General features: G+C 38.2%; 1 protein-coding gene across 8 annotated transcripts in view; it reads right to left on the bottom strand.

Annotated features, from left to right (window-relative positions):
- Positions 1–19116, bottom strand: part of CSPP1 (centrosome and spindle pole associated protein 1) — a 66640-nt gene that overhangs the window by 19970 nt on the left and 27554 nt on the right. For 4 of the 8 annotated variants that reach the window (XM_065053694.1, XM_065053698.1, XM_065053695.1 and 1 more), the window contains 12 exons: positions 18626–18683; positions 16900–16914; positions 15802–15974; positions 14578–14696; positions 12959–13037; positions 12505–12625; positions 10500–10647; positions 8672–8824; positions 6226–6338; positions 3092–3241; positions 964–1107; positions 35–139 (listed from right to left, as the gene is read on the bottom strand). In XM_065053694.1, coding sequence (XP_064909766.1) covers positions 35–139; positions 964–1107; positions 3092–3241; positions 6226–6338; positions 8672–8824; positions 10500–10647; positions 12505–12625; positions 12959–13037; positions 14578–14696; positions 15802–15974; positions 16900–16914; positions 18626–18683 — 1378 coding nt within the window. The remainder of the gene's footprint in view (positions 1–34; positions 140–963; positions 1108–3091; positions 3242–6225; positions 6339–8671; positions 8825–10499; positions 10648–12504; positions 12626–12958; positions 13038–14577; positions 14697–15801; positions 15975–16899; positions 16915–18625; positions 18684–19116) is intronic. The other 4 variants (XM_065053697.1, XM_065053699.1, XM_065053700.1 and 1 more) reach the window with 3 other exon arrangements.

Raw genomic sequence — 19116 nt, 5'->3', positions numbered from 1 at the left:
ATAAATCAGTAAATGTTGACTATAAAAATCATACCTGTGCATAATAAGATATATGGCTCTCAGCAGAGGGATTCCTTTCTTCTTTTCTTATTGATTTGTTCTGAAGAGCAGGAACGATGGGAGACGGCTGCCTTGAAAACTGCAAGGAGGAAAGCAAGACTGAAACTACATTCCTGGAGATTCTGAATAAAGCAGTATTTTGCGCAGGAAGAGTTTAGCTACTATTTTTCATTTGACAGAAAAAATGCCTTTTATGTCTTAATTTAATTATTTTTGTATTTCATTTGTTTTCAACTCTTAATCACATAAAATTATTGCAAAAATTATTTCATTTGATTTTATTTTCTACCTACCATAATTTTAATACTTATTTTCTACAATGTAGTTTTTAGAATCTATGGTTACGTTACATAGCTTTTTTTCCTCTAGATGCTTCCATTGTATCTGTCCATTTTAGAGAAATGACATGGAAAATTTCTAGAAGGGGAACAGTTCTGTAATTTACTTAGATTTTGGCCATCAGAATTCTATGTGATGGACTTCTTACACTATCCAGGTCCAATGAAAATCATTAAATTACAAAGAACATCATTGTTAAATAGGAACAGACCTGCAGTCCTCTAAATTATATAACTTTACTTGTATTTGGACCTCAGGAAAAGCAAGCCACGGTACTTCACAGCAGATATGAAAATCAACTATTGAGTGCAGCTTGCTCTCATTTATCTTGTTTTTACTATTTTTTAATGCAAATTTGATCAGCAAGGTAAGTTTTCGCTGAAGTATGTCTGATTTTTCAACCAGCTGTTCTCTGTGTGGGGGAGAAGTATACTGCAGATTGATAAACTAAGGAGAACAACACTGAAGGTAGAGGTCTAAGAAATCATGCCATTTCTTTAAAATTCAGTTATTCTTAAAAGTTAGGAAGCAGTACTTGTATCTTAGAAAGTCACTGAAACATACCATCTTTTCCTCTTCCATCTTTTCTTTCTCAAAATACTGTCGAAGTTGTTCATCTTGCTTTTCTTCTTTTTCTTTTCTTCTTTTTTCTGCCTCTTTTTGCCTCTCTTCATCTAATCGAATTATTTCTTTATTTTTCAGTCTTCGCTGTAACATAAACATTATTAGTACATAAAAAAGACTCAGCATTATTAAAGTTTAGCTTTGTTTTTCTTTGAGACGTTAAAATTACACATCAAAGTGATTAGGATGAAATGAAAAGCATATCTCATTAGGCTGACTTCAAATATTCCAATTAAAAACTATGCCATGCAAATATTAAACATCTGCAGTACTGGCTCTGCTAAAATCATTTAACAGAATTCCCAATAACTTCAGTAAACACCATTTTGTGACCCCAAATCTGCTGCCAGTTAAGGCAAAACTGTAGGAGTCATTTCCAAAAATTCAGATTCAAACAAAACATACTGCACTCCTGCACCACAGTGAAAAGCATCATTCAGTCCCAATTTTAGTCTCGTGTCTGAGAAAGGTGCCAACACCAGTTAGCTTCATAATCTATACTAGACCAGCTCTAGCATCCAGAAGACAAGACTCACCCAACTAACTTACAGAATCACAGAACAGTCTGGGTTGGAGGGGACCTTCAAAGGTCATCCAGTCTAACCCCCCTGCCATGAGCAGAGACAACTAGATCAGGTTGCTCAGAGCCCCGTCCAGTCTGGCCTTGAATGTCTCCAGGGATGGGGCATCTACCACCTCTCTGAGCAACCTGGGCCAGTGTTTCAACACCTGCATTGTAAAAAATTTCTTCTTCATCTCCCTACCTTTAGTTTAAAACCATTACCCCTTGTCCTGTCATAACAGGTGCTGCTAAAAAGTCTGTCCCCATTCTTCTTATAAGCCCCTTTTAAGTACTGAAGGGCTGCAACAAGGTCTCCCCAGAGCCTTCTCCAGGCTGAACAACCCCTACTCTCTCAGTCTGTCCTCACAGGAGAAGTGTTCCAGCCCTCTGATCATTTTTGTGGCATCCTCTGGCCCCTCTCCAACAGGTCCATGTCTTTCCTGTACTGAGGACCCCAGAGCTGGACACAAGACTCCAGGTGGAGTCTCAGCAGAGTGGAACAGAGGGACAGAATCACCTCTCTTGACCTGCTGGCCATGCTGCTTTTGATACAGCCCAGGATACAATTGGCCTTGTGGGCTGCAAGTGCACATTGCCAGCTCATGTCCAGTCTTTCATCCTCCAGTACCCTGAAGTCCTTCTCCACAGCGCTGCTCCCAAATGCTTCAGCCCCCAGCCTGCATTGATATCAGAGGTTGCACCAACCCAGGTGCAGGACTTTGCATTTGGCCTTGCTGAACCTCATAAGGATTGCACAGGCCTACTTCTCAAGCTTGCTAGAATCTAAACTAAGTGCTGTCATAGAAATCCTGAACTCCTACATCCTGAACTGATCTTTCATAATCTCACAGGGTACTGAAACATTTTTCCATCTCTGATGGCGTTGAGTCCTTTTCCTACGACTATTCATGAGACTCTGGATTATGCAAATTCATTCAGTTTTCCAAACATGATAAATAAAGCTTTTGGCTTTGAATTAAATCACAAGTTTGCCTCCATGAAAAGTATTCACTAGATTTGCTTGGCACTCTTCCAAAACAAGCAACATTCCTATCTATATATACTGGCCAATTCAAAGAAAAGGCTTTAAGAAATCTTCCTGCTCAGCTACATTCAGAATACAAATAATGCCATGAGAGCTAGACTTAAAAGGCTGAAAAAAAAGACTCTCTTTTTTTTTAATTCACCTATTTGAGAATGCTTGTTATTGGCCTCACAAACATTTCCTTTAGAAAGGAGAGCACCACTGTAAATTATAAAACCATACAATTTTTCTTAGAAGAATTAACAGTACTTCAAGTTGGCAGTATACCATAAACAGTGAAAAGAATGTACTACTTAATACTGTCAATTTTCTACCTCTCCTCTGGCTAACATAGAGCCATTTATAAAACAAAGACCAATTCACAGGACACTTCTCAGCTTACCTTCTTAACCTAGAAGACAAATATTACAAAATGCTAGTTAGTTTAGGATGAAAAAAGTCAAGGCATCAAAATACCACACCTCCTCCTCTTTCTTTCTTCTCTCTTCTTGCTCATCTTCATACGCTTTTTTAATTCTCATCCTCTGCTCAGCTAGTCGTTTTTCTTCTCTTTCTTCTTCCATTCTAAGTTTTTCTCGCTCTGCTTCTTCCCTGCGTCTCTTTTCTTCAATCTAGAAAATAAAGCAAAGTATTCAACTGTCAATAGCCATCATTAGTCTGATAAACAACATTTACCATTGTGACCTTCTACGGACGTTTGCAGTACCTACTTAGGCAATCGAAGATTACATGTGAAACTGAAATAACTCCAGGCCCAGACTTATATTTGAGCCTCAGAATTCCTTTAAAATGAGATGATATTTTACTATTTCTTTTTGGCTGCTCTTTACTGAATCAGCCTCCGCTGAGAACACTAATTCTAAATTCTACTAATAAAACCTGAATATTTCCTAAAGCTTGCTCTACTCCGGATGTGCTGGAATAACACTTTTCTTCACCAATTAAATAATGGAAGATGAGAAACCAAAAGAAAAAAGACATGGCAATTATATTTTTCCTTTCCAAAATTACACTGTTTTTAGAAACAGCACTGACTTACTAAAGCCAAAAGTCTGCCCATTCTTTATTCTTTTTGGCAGCACTATACATGGAAAAAGCCTTGATCTTTTCTTTTTAAGAGATCCACATCAAACTACTGCAGACGTGTACTCTTTTAATTACCTAGGACTTCATGAAATCACAGAATGATTTGGGTTGGAAGGAACCTTAAAGATCATCTAGTTCCAAGACCCTGCCATGGGCAGGGACACCTTCTATTAGACCAGGTTGCTCAAAGCCCCATCCAACCTGTCCCTGAACACTTCCAGGGATGGGCCATCCACAACTTTCTCTGGGCAACCTGTTCCAGTGCCTCACCACCCTCATGGTGAAGAATTTCTTCCTTTTATCTAATCTAAACTTACGCTCTTTCAGTTTAAAGCCTTTACCCCTTGTCCTATCACTACATGCCCATGTAAAAAGTCCCTCTCCAGCTTTCTTGTAGGTCTCTTTTAGGTACTGGAAGGCCGCAATAAGGTCTCCCCAGAGCTTTCTCCAGGCTGAACAATCCCAACTTTCTAAGCCTTTCTTCATCTGATAATCTTCGTGGCCCTCCTCTAGACTCACTCCAACAGGTCCATGTCCTTCTTATGCTGGAGGCCCCAGAGCTGAACACAATACTTCAGGACAGGTGTCATAAGAGCAGAGTAGAGGGGAATAACCTCTCTCATACCTGCTGGTCATGCTTCTTGTGAGGCAGCCCAGGATAGATACGGTTGGCTTTCTGGGCTGCAAGTGCTCATTGCCAGCTCAAGTTTAGCTTCTCATCAACCAACACCCCGAACTCCCCCTCCTCAGGGCTGCTCTCAATCCATTCTCTGCCCAGGCCCTATTTGCGCTTGGGATTGCCCCAACCCATGCGCAGGACCTTGTTGAACATCATGAGGTTCACACAGGACAATCTCTCAAGCCTGTCAAGGTCCCTCTGGATGGCATCCCTTCCCTCCAGCATGTCAACCACACCATACAGCCTGGTGTTGTCAGCAAACTTGCTGAGGATGCACTCCATCCCACTGTCCATGTCGCCAAAAATATTAGAGAGTGCCGGGCCCAATACTGACCCCTAAGGAATGTCACTCATCACTGGTCTCCACTTAGACATCAAGCCTTTGACCACAACTATTTGAGTGCAACCATCCAGACAATTCCTTATCTACCAAGTGGTCAATCTACAAAATCTATGTCTCTCCAATTTAGAGACAAGGATGTTGTGCAGGACAGTGTCAAATGTTTTGCACAAGTCCAGGTAGATAATGTCAGTTGCTCTTCCTTTATCCGCCTCGTTGCAGAAAGCCACCAGTTTGCCCTTAGTGAAGCCATGTTGGCTGTCACTAATAATTTCCTTATTTTCCATGTGCCTTAGCACAGCTTCCAGTAGGATCTGCTCCATGGTCTTGCCAGCACAGAGGTGAGACTGAACGGCCTCTAGTTCCCCAGGTCTTCCTTTTTTCCGTTTTTAAAAATGAGGGTTGTGTTTCCCCTCTCCCAGTCAGTGGGAATTTTGCTGGACTGCCACAACTTCTCAGATGTGACAGATAGTGGTGTAGCAACCTCATCTGCCATTTCCCTCAGGACCAGTGGATGCATCTCATCAGGCCCCACAGACTTGGGTACCTTCAGGTTCCTTAGATAGTCTGAAAGCTGATCTGCTCCTACAATGGGTGGTTCTTCATTGTTCCAGTCCCTGCCTTTACCTTCTGTGACTTGGGCAGCATGGCTAGAGCGCTTGCCAGTGAAGACTGAGACAAAAAAGTTGTTGAGTACCCCAGCCTTCTCCATATGCTGGGTAACCACGTTTTTCATTTCCTTCTGGAGACGGCCCATATTTTCCCTAGTCTTCCTTTTATCACCAACATACCTATAAAAGCTTTTCTTGTTGCCCTTGACATCCTTAGCCAGATTTAATTCTACTGCAGCTTTAGCCATCCTAACCTGATCCCTGGCTGCTCAGATTTCTTGGCCACAAGGACACTTTGCTGGCTCATAGTCAGCCTGTTGCCTACCAGGACTTCCAGGCTGGTGCCTGGGGTTGCTCCTCCCCAGGTGCAGCACCTTGTGATTTTTGTGATGTAAGATTATATGCAAGGTATTATGGACAGAAGACAGAAACTGGCAGAACAATTTTATATACCCATCAATAAATAACTACATTACTATTACCTTACTGATCACCATTTCATTCTGACAAGCGTGCATTTGTACCATGTAGCATTCCAAAGGCAAACATCTTTGTTTCTTTACAAATTTATGTATACAAACTTGTACTGTATGCCCACTTTGAGAGCTCAGTACTCTATTTAGAGAGCTGTACTCAGGAAAAAAAGAAGACAGAATCTAGATTAATAAAGCCAGCTATTAATAGCATCACTTTTACATGCATTTCTTATGTAAGGCAAAAATCTGAGACTCAAAAGTATATAGTCCTCCGTAAACATCCCATGTACAGAATGGGCTATGACTGGATAAGGTCTTTGGTCAGCAGTGCTGATTTGCTTTTACTGTAATCACTCTTTTTTAAAATGTATTTAACAAGATGATAACTGGTGTGTACATTCACCTGTAGACGAAGGAAGTTCTTGTATGACTCCTGTCGCTTGAGATGCTGTGGAGATGGTGGTTCACCAAACACATTACCTCGAGCAAAAGGAGAGGTCTGTGCAAATGTAAAACCTAAGGGGGAGAGGGGAAACCAATAAAATTACAGATAAAAATCAAAGCAAATTCAAGACAGCAAGCCAGAGTGAAGAAGCAGGAATGAGACACTTGTTTCAAAAGCTAGTTATGACAGCCATAATTCAAGGCTATAGCTGGAAACAATAGCTGTGATTAAAAGTTCTTACAATGTCTGCCTAGAATACTGTCAGGTTCTAACTGGTCAATGATCAATGTCCAAGCCAGCTGCCTTGTAAAAGTAATATATTCTACTGTCCAATCTACCATTTAATATCTAAAAATGTTACCTGTAAGTTAATTAGAAGAGCAAAGCTTTTACATCTCATAATTGTACTGCTTTCAATTACTCTGACTTAGCACACACAGTTCTGTTCCTTAGGTTTATTCACTCCTTAAGAACAAAACACCCTAACAGAACAAATGTTTAAGTAAAATAGCAATGGATGCTACAAAAACCAAAGCCCCAAACTGGTAAATAAAATTCTAAGCAGTCAGAAAATTTAATTCTGCCAGTATAAGGTGCCTTCCACACTATGAAGTTCAATGTGTCAGGTCTCTTTCAGCTCAAGAACTTCTTCCCCTGTACTGGAAGCGACACCAATGGGGAGAGGTTACGAAGTTTTTCTCAGCCCTGAGTCATGAAGGCATCATAACCACACAGTCCCAAAAGCTCCACAAAGGAGGATTAACTCAGATATCACACCGGACAGATTTGCAGAACAGGATCACTATAAAAAGTAGAGCAGAAAGGAAGGAAGTGCAGGAAGAGTGAGTTGTGTTCACTTTTCACCTGACACAACACATTCATTCGTACCATGTCTGCTTCAAAGGACTGTGCAAGGATGTGCAAGAGCCACAGCTCCACTGAGCTGAGATGAAACAGCTGCAGCTGTTCACATGTTTCTGCTTTACTCTTCCCTATTTAGTGATGTACCACGCAGGCCAGATGAAAGCAGAAATAAAACACACACCTATTCCCATAGAAATGCACATGCTTACTGCTACAGCCTGGCTCTAAGAGCATGTGCATGCAAACCAAGGAGTACACATAGAGGTTAGAATTATTTCTCCTGACAAGGAATCACTGTCTGAATCCTTCTAAAGTATAACTGAATTTATATGTGGCTCTTGCAGAATGGATTTACTTCACTTGGGATATATTCCATGCAGAAAGTCAGAATAAAGTTTACATACCATCTAAAAGGCATGAACACAAGACAGACATGTTACTATGGAATGTATCAAGGAACAAACTTACTGTTTACCAGCTACTAATCTGCAAATTCCTCTTTAAGTGGATGGTGTAAAAAACAAAACTAAACAAACAATCCCCCCCTCCCAACACCAAAACCTACACAAAGCCACTTTACTGCCTAGATAATCAACTGAAAGGTGCAAGACTATGAAATTCCCATTGCTGATCTGTACCTCCTTTGGATCCCAAAACAAGTGACCTAAGCAGGGGGCTCTTTGCTCTTCTGCATTATTACTTTATCAACTTCGCCTGTTTCACTTCTTACTATATGGTTAAATATACAGTGCACTGGGGAGAAAGAGCAAGAGGGAGAACAGAGGGAACAAAAAATCCTCATTCTGCGGCCAGAGGTCAGGACACTGAATTGCAATCTTAGGAAGTAGATCCATGCCACAAATACCATGGAATTCTTTATACAGAAGTATAACAGTTCAGACAGGAGAAAGAAAAGCAGCATCTAAGGTGACTTGAGGAGACCATCACCAATCCTGACCCAAGTACCGCAGTTCTCTCATTTGAATGTCTCACAAAACATAAGAAGAATTAAAAAGATGCACTAGTTTTTAAATAGAAAAATAAACCAAAATCTCTAAAACCTGGAGGCAGTGCACAGGGCTGCATGTGTACCCAATTTACCTGTAATTTTTGAGAACTTGTTAGCCTAGTTCCTGTATCAATTTCAACTTAACCTATAACGTCACACATCTGCAGACCCTCCACCTGTTCTATTTCATCTTCTCTCCTACTACATTCTTATATTTTACCGTATCATTTAAAACAAACGTGTACAAAGATTTGATTATATAACACGGAACCTAGAAAACTAATGTAGCGATCCTGACTGTTCAATGCTAAAACAATTATTATCTATCATAACTGACAAGGCAGAGAAGAAAATACATGATCAATTCACACAGTGACAGCAATGAAGAAGTTTGGGAAAGAAGCGTAATACCGATTTCGCAGGTAGAGAGCACTAACACTGTCACAGGACTACAAGAAAGGAGTAAAGGAACTAGAGAATTTTGATCACTAAGACCTAAAAATAGAGCTGTAATATGGTATTCTTAAAAACCTGCTATTTTATTTGTAGATGCTTCTGTGTTCTCAGGTCTCGGGGAGGCCAAACTTAGGTCAACAGACACAATAGCCCTTTTATCTTCATATAGTCTTGCCACTGGTTTATGAAATGCATCTTCATTTTGCTTGTGCATCATATTCAAGTCCGCTAAAGGAAAGGGGAAATAACTGTTTATAATGTTTTGTTCTCACAAAAGGCATGTTCACCATAGATTCTCAAAAATACAGGTATTTTTGAGAAGATTCCACTTTTTCTGGGCGTACCAACTATGGGAGCAAAATCTTTAAGTAAATAGAAGAATTTAGAAGCTATAGGTAAAATACTAGTCATCAGGAATTCACTGATTAAAAGATTTTTTTTGTTGGTTTTCTTTTGCCAGGAATGATTCTTCACAACAAACCTCCCCTTCTCTCCCACACAAAATGCTATGAAATGGAAAGATTAAGAGCTCAAAGAAAAAAAAAATACTGACAAGTCTGCATTAACAAGTATGTACTTAGAAACTACCCCTTCTTTTATTCCCTTAAAACTGCAAAATACTTTTGAGTTTAGTATTAGCATTTTAAGTACTGAATCTCAATTTGATTGCTATTAAGGGAGATAACAACAATGAACCATTAAAGTGTATTTTGGTCTTCCTGTCTTAAGTAATAATGCAGGTGCAGATTTCTGCATGTAAGTAAAACGTCATCCAGCATTTTCACCAGTTTATATGGTGCCTCTCAATTACCATAAAAATCCTGATCAAAGATGTTAATCTCAGCTCATTTTGAAGTGTTCACCACAGTACACCTAGAAGGCCAGTTTCAAAACAAAAAAGTACTACACAGTTTTCAGATTATTTTTAAATAGTGTTCCTTATAATTATGAATTACTGTTGTCATTAAAGCACACAGACTCCAAGAAGTTTAAATTATATCCCTCTCACAGAGGATAAAAGGACAAGTCACACTGCATAAGAGAGACATGGTAGAAACAGCATGTTATGTTTCACGACATCTGACTCATAGCTTATCTATAATTCTGCTAAACTATGGTGGGAAAAATAACTTTACACATGTAACTTGAGAAAACAGGCTAAGAAACTTCTTTCTCTTGGTTTCTCATTTATAGACAGTGATGAGCTTCTCAGGTGGTATATACAGAGCTCAGGCTAATGTAAGTGACCTACACTTTCCTCTGGCCCACTCCAGTCACCATGATAAAGCTCACTACAGTCCCATCTTGTATAATACAGCACTCAAAAAAACATAAATCTTAAAAAACATTACTGCTGTCTGACTGCTATTTATACAGCCATTTACTAGCAGTTTTACTTGGAGAAATTTAAATATTCAACTTAGCTTTATATCTTTATTTAAACATACTTCCATTTTCCATGTCACAAGTAGAGCTTTCTAAGCCTAGAAATTATTTTTAAAAATAAAAACAATTTAAAAACCTGATCTTGGAAAATATTTAAATAAAAGTCTTCACAACAGACTTTAGCATATTTGTATTGCAGCTGATTTTAACAGCTTTTTTTTTTCTCCTTCTCCTGTTTACTATTGCATTTTGAATTCATTTATAGTTGACATATCCTCTATTTCCCATTTGTTCAACTTGTACATTTTGAACAGTTCTACTGAAATAAAAATAATTACTTACTTAAATATTCCTAAAGTGCATCTGCTTGAAACAAGTACTTCTATTTGTCAATAAAGGGCTACCAATGTAGCTGTAACACATCTGAATAACAAGGAGTAACATATCTGGATGGAGCCTTTACATGAGCAAGAAAACACCAATCTTAAAAGACAACCCATAATTTTGGCAAACATACTTATCAGATTTCCTTTGGCATCTCTGAGAGGAGCTCCACCACCTCCTTTTCCCCAGGGGTTGTAATTCCTCATTTCTGCTTCTAACTTGGCTTCATAACGTTCCTTCTCCTCCCTCTCTTGCCTGCGTCGTTCCTCTCGTTCTCTTATCTAAAGCCAAACAAACCAGTCAGTTGCATAAAAACAACACATTAAGTCTAATTTTAATTGAAAAGTTAATGAAGCAAGCTGAACGCTATCATTACCCATTCCCCCATCCATATCAAGTAAATAACAAACATTTCACTGCCTATACTGCTGACAGTGCGCTGAATACTGCTGTCAAAATGTGCACGTCCAGTTGTGCATGATCACAGAAAAACATGCAAGTACACATAATGAGACATCCAACTTCCAGAAAATGTTCACATCTGGCACCTGCAGTAGACCAAAACTCCTGTATCCTTGGATCTTTGATACAGAAGTTAATACTGCTTGAAAATTAAACAGACAGAATTCTGCGCTACTACTGTACACCTGGTATACTTTGTTTAATCAAAACTTAGACTAGAGACGACATGAGATAAAGCAAGACTCCTAGCAATAAATACCTTAATAGAATGCTACACAGTTCTATAACCATTCACAAAACAGTTTTCTGCAGTAATACAATGATGTATGCAAATAACACAAATTGTTCATATGGTTTGTTCTTCCTTTTCTTCAAAATCAGGTTAAATTTACATAACTAAGTCTCCTAATAACTTAATGTAGCATTTATAAAGAGAAGAGCTGTTAAAAAATATCATCTTCTATCCAAAGCTTTTAAAACATCAGCTACTATTTATGTAACTCGAATATATTAATGTATTTTTCTTCAGTTGTTTCTTCTGTGCATTAGATAAACATTTCCCTTTATCAAGTAGTCAGACAACTGCATAAGAGATACAGATCAACACAAAGACCCAACCAGCCCTGTCAAGTGTTTACAAAAATGGCCGGTCAGGTTTGCCTGTAGGAAAACAAAAGCAGGATACATTCTGTTCACTTTCAGCCATCAGCAGCACAACTTTGAAACGTGCTACATTTATTAGACTTTTATTTCAAATTGTGCAGTCTCTCATATGGCAGAATAAAATTTACTTCTTAGGACTATAGTGAAAAAATGCCTTTGGAGAAGCCTAAGTGCAACATCAGACACTATTCCTCAATGCTTATTTTATTCTTAATTTGGCCTTGATTGGCAGCCTCACCATTATCCCTATGCGCCATCATAATTAAAACTAAAATATTTTTATAGGAATTATTCACCTCCACTGAAGAAATACATGAAGACAAATAAAACAAGAAAGCGTTAGTGCCACTGAACTGCGTTCTAGCAAAATCTGTTCTGAAATAACATGTCCTAGCATGGTCAAATACATTTTATAAATATAAACTCCCACAAGGTCCAGCAGTGAAAGGCCACTAAAATGAGTAGAGGACTAGGACATCTACTGCAACACATCAGACTCAAGCAATTTGTCTAATCTATCAAACAGGAAGCTTAAAAAAAAATAGGACACCATCCACAAACATGAGGCAAGCTTTTGAATTAGGATCCAAATCATCATGAAGAACTTACAGAAATTAGTGTGTGCCTAGTATTAGAGCACTAATGCTCAAAAGCACTCTTTCCATTGGAATATCAGAGCAATACAACTCATTGCTTTTAAAATGTAGGTTCTTATAAGTATAATTTATATAAATCTCCATGCCTGCAACTAATCTGCTTGCTGTCAGTGTTAACATTGTCTCTACCTCTGACCAAAAAAAAAAAAATATGGAAGAGTTTGCTGTCCACCTGACGAGCTAAAATAATTAAAGGAGGATCAGAGGAATGGGAGGAAGGAAGTGATAAAGGGAGGCAGAGTTAAGAAAGCTTTTACTTTTAAACTAAACAAAGATGTTTGAAAGAGTGCTACAGTTACTACTATTATAACTTAAAAATTCAGAGAAGAAAGCAACAGAAGCTTTATCACTCAGTACCTGCTGTTGTAATTCTTTTTGATAAGATAATGTTGCTTCTTTGGAAGGTTTTCTGTTTTCTTCAGAAAATACTGCTGTGCTTCTTTGTCTGTCTGCTGTATTCCTCTGTCCAATGTTACTTCTGAATTAGAAAACCACACATAAAAACAAAATATCAAAGAGTCCAGAAGGGTGGCAGTTTAAAAAAACCCCACAACCCTGCCTGATATATTTAAGAGCTGTTGTTTTCCACAGCCTGGCAGTTTATAATCTCAAACATTTTCATAAACCCACATAAAACCAGAAGTTCAATGAATTATTTTTAGCAAGATATTCTTAATTAGAATCTTGAAGAGTTGTCTTTAACTCAATTTATTTCAAAGGTATATCTGTCGTCAGCAAAATACTCCAAACATAAAAAGCATATCAATACAGATGACTACTAACAAAGATTATGAATACAGACAATACTTACACAGATTGCTCTACTGGTGCCTGATCTAAAGGAGGGTCCTGATTAGGTGTGGGCTGCACTCCCATCATACCTGTACCATCTACAGAGTTAAAAAAAAAATGCTATTCTAAATTTTGAATGCTCAAAAATAAACAGAGCTCACTGACCAAACTCCGTGACTGCAGAATTACAAACAAGACTCTAAACTTCTGTAACAGTCTCAGCTACTCCTTAATGCCGCCCCTCATACAAGAAACACAATGCCAAGGTATAAATTTACTTCTTGAATTCAACTAAATCCCTTTAAAACAACAAATGTTTCATTAGCATACTGCACAATGAACTAACAAAAAGAAATAACTCATTTAATATAACTCTTGTCCTCATGCTTTCCAAACTTGTCCTCTACTGTGAGGAGAATCCCATGGTCTCCTGCAGAACTACAGAGCATTTGGCATCTGCATTTTCACACTGAAATACAACCTGCAGCGTCCTGACACAGCAGGGCTTGAACTTACTGTGCACACTGCTGCTTGTGTTCAAGACAGTGAGAGACGCATCTCTCAAACAAGCTTTTATACCATCTCTCATACATGAATTTTAAATATTAGGTTTTTTAATACCCTAAACTGCAAACCAATTGACCCTAGAGGTTATATCAACAGAATAGTAAAAACAAACAAGCAGCAAAACAAACACACAAAAAAAAACCCACACCAAACAACCCCCCAAATAACCCCAAAACTTCTGTGAGTTAAAACTTTGGTCTGAAAATAAGTTTGCAAAGAAAAAGTAAAAAAGGTGCCTGGACCTTTAAAACCAAAATAAAATTATATTTTATATATATATATATATGTGTGTATATATATATATATTTCTCAAACCATAAACTATTACGTTTCAAGACAGGGAGATGTTTACACTGGAGAAAAAACCAAAAACTTTTGCTCTTAAATCTCTATCATTTCTGAAATTATCCAATGGACACAAATATCATTCAAATTAATCAGTAAAAGACTTATTATTTTTCTCCTTTATTTTAACTTTTCCATGAAGATAGCACAGCAACTTTTAAAATGTATTTCTAGTTTTTCCTCTAAAAATGAAAAGGAAAAAAAAGAAACACCACATAATCCAGTCCCTCCCCACACACATCACAGTTGTTTCACTTGTGAAATTTTCAAAAAGCAGTCAAAGGGTAGATAAAACAGGAGTTCTTAAAATAAAAAGTTTGATTACTTCATACAGTTCCTTTAAAAATATTTAAAATTACATCTGAAATTGTAGTGACACCTAAACCTGCAATCAATTATAATATGATTTAGGCAATTTTAGAAAATTAGTTTTGATAATCAAAATATTAAAGAAATTATCGAGGAGTAGCAATGGCTAAGTAGCTGAGACTAGAGCCTGTTGAAGTGATGAAAAAGATTCCTGGAAGCTGTAGCCCCTTTTGTAACTGGAGAAAACAACTTAAACCAAAACCAGTATTGAAAAGAAGTCTACTTTTCATTTAATACACATCTAAGAAATGGGTTGAAGTTGTTGTTACTAGTTCTATATCATTCATCATTTAACTAGACAAGAAGCAGTCATCTGAATCACCCCCACAACCAAACCACCTAAAATCATCAACTCACAATATGCAAGATTGGGATCCAAAGGATTCCTAGCCCCATAAAAGTAATATGCATCATCGTAAGGCGTTCTGTAGTTGTCTGTCAAAACTGGTGGTAGAGGTGGTGGCATCGGTACAACCCTTAAAGAAAAAAGGAACACAACTTCTTGTTTTGTTAGAATAATAGAATCATTTCAGTTGGAAGAGATACTTGGGATCATCAAATTGAACCATAACCCAACTCTAGCACTAAACCATGTCCCTGATAACCTTGTCTAAACGCCTTTTAAACACCTCCAGGGATGGTGACTCCACCACTTCCCTGAGCAGCCTGTTCCAATGCCTGACAACCCTTTCCATGAAGAATTTTTTTCCTAATATCCAATCTGAACCTCCCCTGGTGCAACTTGAAGCCATTTCCTCTTGTCCTATCACTTGCTACTTGGGAGAAGAGACCAACACCCTCCATGCTACAACCTGCTTACAGGTAGTTGTACAACTGAAAAGACAAGGAAGAGAGAGAAAGAATTAATTAACTATGGGAAAATTCTAGACTTAGCTCAGCCCAAGACCTCTTATCAGTACCATGCAGGAACAAGATACAATAAGCCTCAGTAGGGAATTAAACTTCCCTTAGGGAGTAGTGCACGAACGCACATTATTACAGAGATCTGAAGAGCATAAAACAAGCACACCTTCTTTAACTGGTTAATGATACAAGCCAAGGATTAGTCTCTGGTCAAAGGGCAAGTGGCACAGCACAGCTTCAGCCACATGCCTGAAGCTACTTCTCTCTCCCTAGACAGTTTAGTGTCGGTCTCAGGGTCTAGTGGAAGCTGTCCTTGCCTTCACTGTACTCCTGAGCTTAGGCCTGGGAGATTGCTTAACTGACAGGGGCCACACTTACACCACACCAGCCTCCTAACAATATGGACACTGCCGGGCAGGTGCCATCACAACATGGTTCCATATACAGCACAACCCTTATTCTACACAAACATCCATTAAAATAGAGGTGTCTTCACAGATAATCCAGCCTCCCCAGATTTTTCAAAATCAACTCTGAAGAAACAGACATTAAAAGTTTATTTCAGTGCGAAGCAGTTTAGTTTTCTGGTACTCATCAAAATATTATTTCTACCTCCATTAGTTCCTTGGAAAAGGATCCACAGCACCAGTGACCTCAGCACTAGTAACGTGCTTGCCAACAATCTTAATATGCAAAATGAACACAATGGTGAAGCACCTGGGAGCTGCTATTTCACCAAGAGTGCTGGACAGTCCCCTGTGAAAGTCTTCGTTCAGTGGAGAGGCCGAAGGGACAGGCACTGGAGTTTGGAAAGCCACCCTAGGCCTTTCAGGTGGTACTTTCTCTTCAGAAGCTCCCACTGTCACACCAAACTGCTTCAATCTATTTGGCTGAAGGGAGAACAAAGAAAGGGAGGGGGGAACAAACCAAAACAGTTACCTTGTTATTACTAAGAAATATTCCAAACCTCTACTATTTAAGTTGCATTAAACACTTCTCTGGGGCTGAACTAGCTCTTCAGATTTCTAGTAAACTGCATTTTTTTTCTTCCAAGGAATTACTGGAAATCTAATACTACCAGGAAATCTAGCATCTTTACCACAGATTTATAAAAACCAACCTCTATGGCAGGTTTCAGGAAGCATATGGTTCTAGCTATAGTCCAGAAAAAAATAAGTCTTTCCACAGTTGTCTGTAGTACAGGTTATCTACAGCTGCCAGTTTCCTACACAGACTTATATTATGCATGGGAAAAGTTTCTGAAATCCCTCCCACCTCAAGATTATAATAGCTCATTAACAGTAAAACCTAAAAAACAAACACATACTGAGACTATTTCCAATAAACATTTCCGTGCAATACCATTATTTTATTTTTTAAGTTCCTTTGATTTTATTACATTTTGCAACCAGAATTAGAAAATCTGGGGGGTTTTTCTTTTTAAAATAAAAGTATCAAATGTTTATTGACAACTGGCAGCCCCAGCAGAAAGTCAAGGCAACATGCACATAATGCAAAGGCATGCAAGTTTCAGAACTATACTGTCGTGCCCAGAAAAGCCCTTACACCAGCTGCTATATATATTTTGTGATTGTTTAAATGAGTCAGAACAACGTAACACCAGAAAAAAAATCCATACATTGTATAAGTACAATGGATTTTGTTTCTGAATTTACCAGTCCTAACATTCTAGTGCTTCAATTAACATGCATTCAGACAAAACTAATACCAGCATACAGCTAAATATTAAATATCTAACAGCAAACCATATACCCTACAATATAGAAGTATTTCAGCAAAATATTAAATGTTTACCTCCTCATCACTTCGCTGCAAGACAGTATATACAAGGCAGTTAGTACTCACCAATCATGAACTACAGGATTAAAATTCTGAATATCTACTAGACATTAATGTTTTTAATAACATCAAATTTCAGATTTCTAGATGTGAATACAAAATTAGAAAATAGGTATGAGCTACAGTAACTAAAAATTATAAAGCTGTCTATAGATTTTTTTTTAACTTCTCTTTTCAAATCCGGCGTCTGGAGCAGGAAAACATTTAAAACAGCCTTTCTAACTAACAAGTTTAATGTGAACAGCTCTCAAAGTGCCCCAGATTTCAGCTCTGTAGCTAATTTCAGATGTTACTATGGCACTCTGTTTGTCCTGGGGATTGTTTTCTTTTAAACAAGCAGTATATATGGCAGTCTACATTTACAGATCCTTAATCAAGTGCTGCTATTTAACCAACCTGTAATTAGTCAAGAAATCCACCTAATTAGAATCTTTCCCTGAGAGGCAATTTAAAGCTAACGGTGACTGATACTTAATGAATGTAGCAATTCAACTTAATTGAAGGCTTTCGGATAAATTAATGGGTTTAAACCATCCACATATGCCCTGGACTTGCTCTGGATATAATTTTTTTCCTACAACAGGCACTTTCCAGTCTCTGACTGAGATGCACACGGTATATAGAGTGCAACAGCACAGCATGCTTCTGCCTAGTCAGTTTTGATTAGACAAAACTGTTCTACAGCGACTTACAGCCTGCTGTGCCAAAAGAGCCAGCATCGTCTTGCTCAGTTTTCCCTCTTTCCCTGCCTGGGTCCCAGCTCTACACTCCATCCCTCCCCCTTTCACCACCTGAACCAACCGACCTCTCTAAGTCAACTCAAGCAGCAAAAAAAGGTCCAGATAACCAGGTAACCAGGCTGAATCAGTCTGCAAAAGGGATCACGCAAGCCCCACAGATACTTTAGGCAGGGAGGGCAGGAATATGAAACCAGACCATTCGTCAGTGTTCTCCCTCCGCATTCAGAAGTAACAATTTTGATTCAGCTTCATTGTTTATCTATGTCTCCTGCCTCACATGCTGACTAATATTTCCAGAAAATAACAGCTCCTTCCACCTCTGCTGAGCTCTCCAGAAATGGCACAAGTTTCTTTCTGTGTTGTAGCTTCCCTCCAAAACCAGCACCATTGATAATTTAAACTGGTAACCAGTTAAATTAATATCCAGTTTATTCTTGCTTGAGAAAGTTACCCAGCCTGCACCTCCAGCAGCACATCTCTGCTGCACCCAAGATGTAAAACTAAACATTGCTACAATGAGATCCACTGGGTTGCCAAACAACTGGATTTACTTTTTTAATCGAAAAAGAGCAAAAACTTTCTACAGCGTACTTCACATTCCAAAAGAAAGGTTACTAATGTGTACATGTACGGGCTACCACTGGACACTAAGTATTTTTGCCGTGATATCCACAGCTTGTACAAAATTTCCACTTGGCCACAGCAAAAGAAAATGGTTGACAACTTTGGTGAAAATATTTTCCTCTAAAGCTGAAAGCATGTTTAATGAGTTACATCCTTACTATGCTTGACTTCAATTTTGTGCTAATGCTCTATTAGGAAAAAAACACAACAGTTATCATTCTATGAAAGCCCTATGGAGTTTTGAGATTGAGCAACCATAGTGTACATGTAATAACAAAAAAGTCCACACAGGTGAAAAAAAATCCAAGTTTCTTTACCTTCTTTTCTGGGTCTTGAGCTCCAGAAGCAGCAACTGAGAGCTCAAGTTCCTTCTCACTGTTTTGAAAAATAAATAAAATCAGAAATCAGAAAATCAGAAAAATAAATATAATCAGAAAGCAGTAACAACTATATTAATTCTTTAAAAGCACAGGCATCACAACCCCATAGTTAAAATAACTCTGAAAATATAGGATAACAAAGGACATTATTCCACTTGATTTCTTCTGGAATCAGGGAAGAAGGATACTGTATATTATTTGCAAATACACGGAACTCTCAAGAAGTATCTGGCTATCATCTATTCCACCTAATAAAAATCCAACTACCATAAAAGCACAAACCACCACATTGCTTTTTACTACAACCTTTCGGGACATTTCTTAAAAACAGATCTTTAGTCATGCTACAGCAAGAATTTTATAATAAACATATTGACATGAATTATTCAAAAGTAGAGGAATAAGTACTACATTGTAATTTCAGGGTG

Source organism: Columba livia, chromosome 2, assembly GCF_036013475.1.
Source record: "Columba livia isolate bColLiv1 breed racing homer chromosome 2, bColLiv1.pat.W.v2, whole genome shotgun sequence".
Lineage (NCBI taxonomy): Eukaryota > Metazoa > Chordata > Aves > Columbiformes > Columbidae > Columba > Columba livia.
This window is presented reverse-complemented; position numbering and strand designations above follow the sequence as displayed.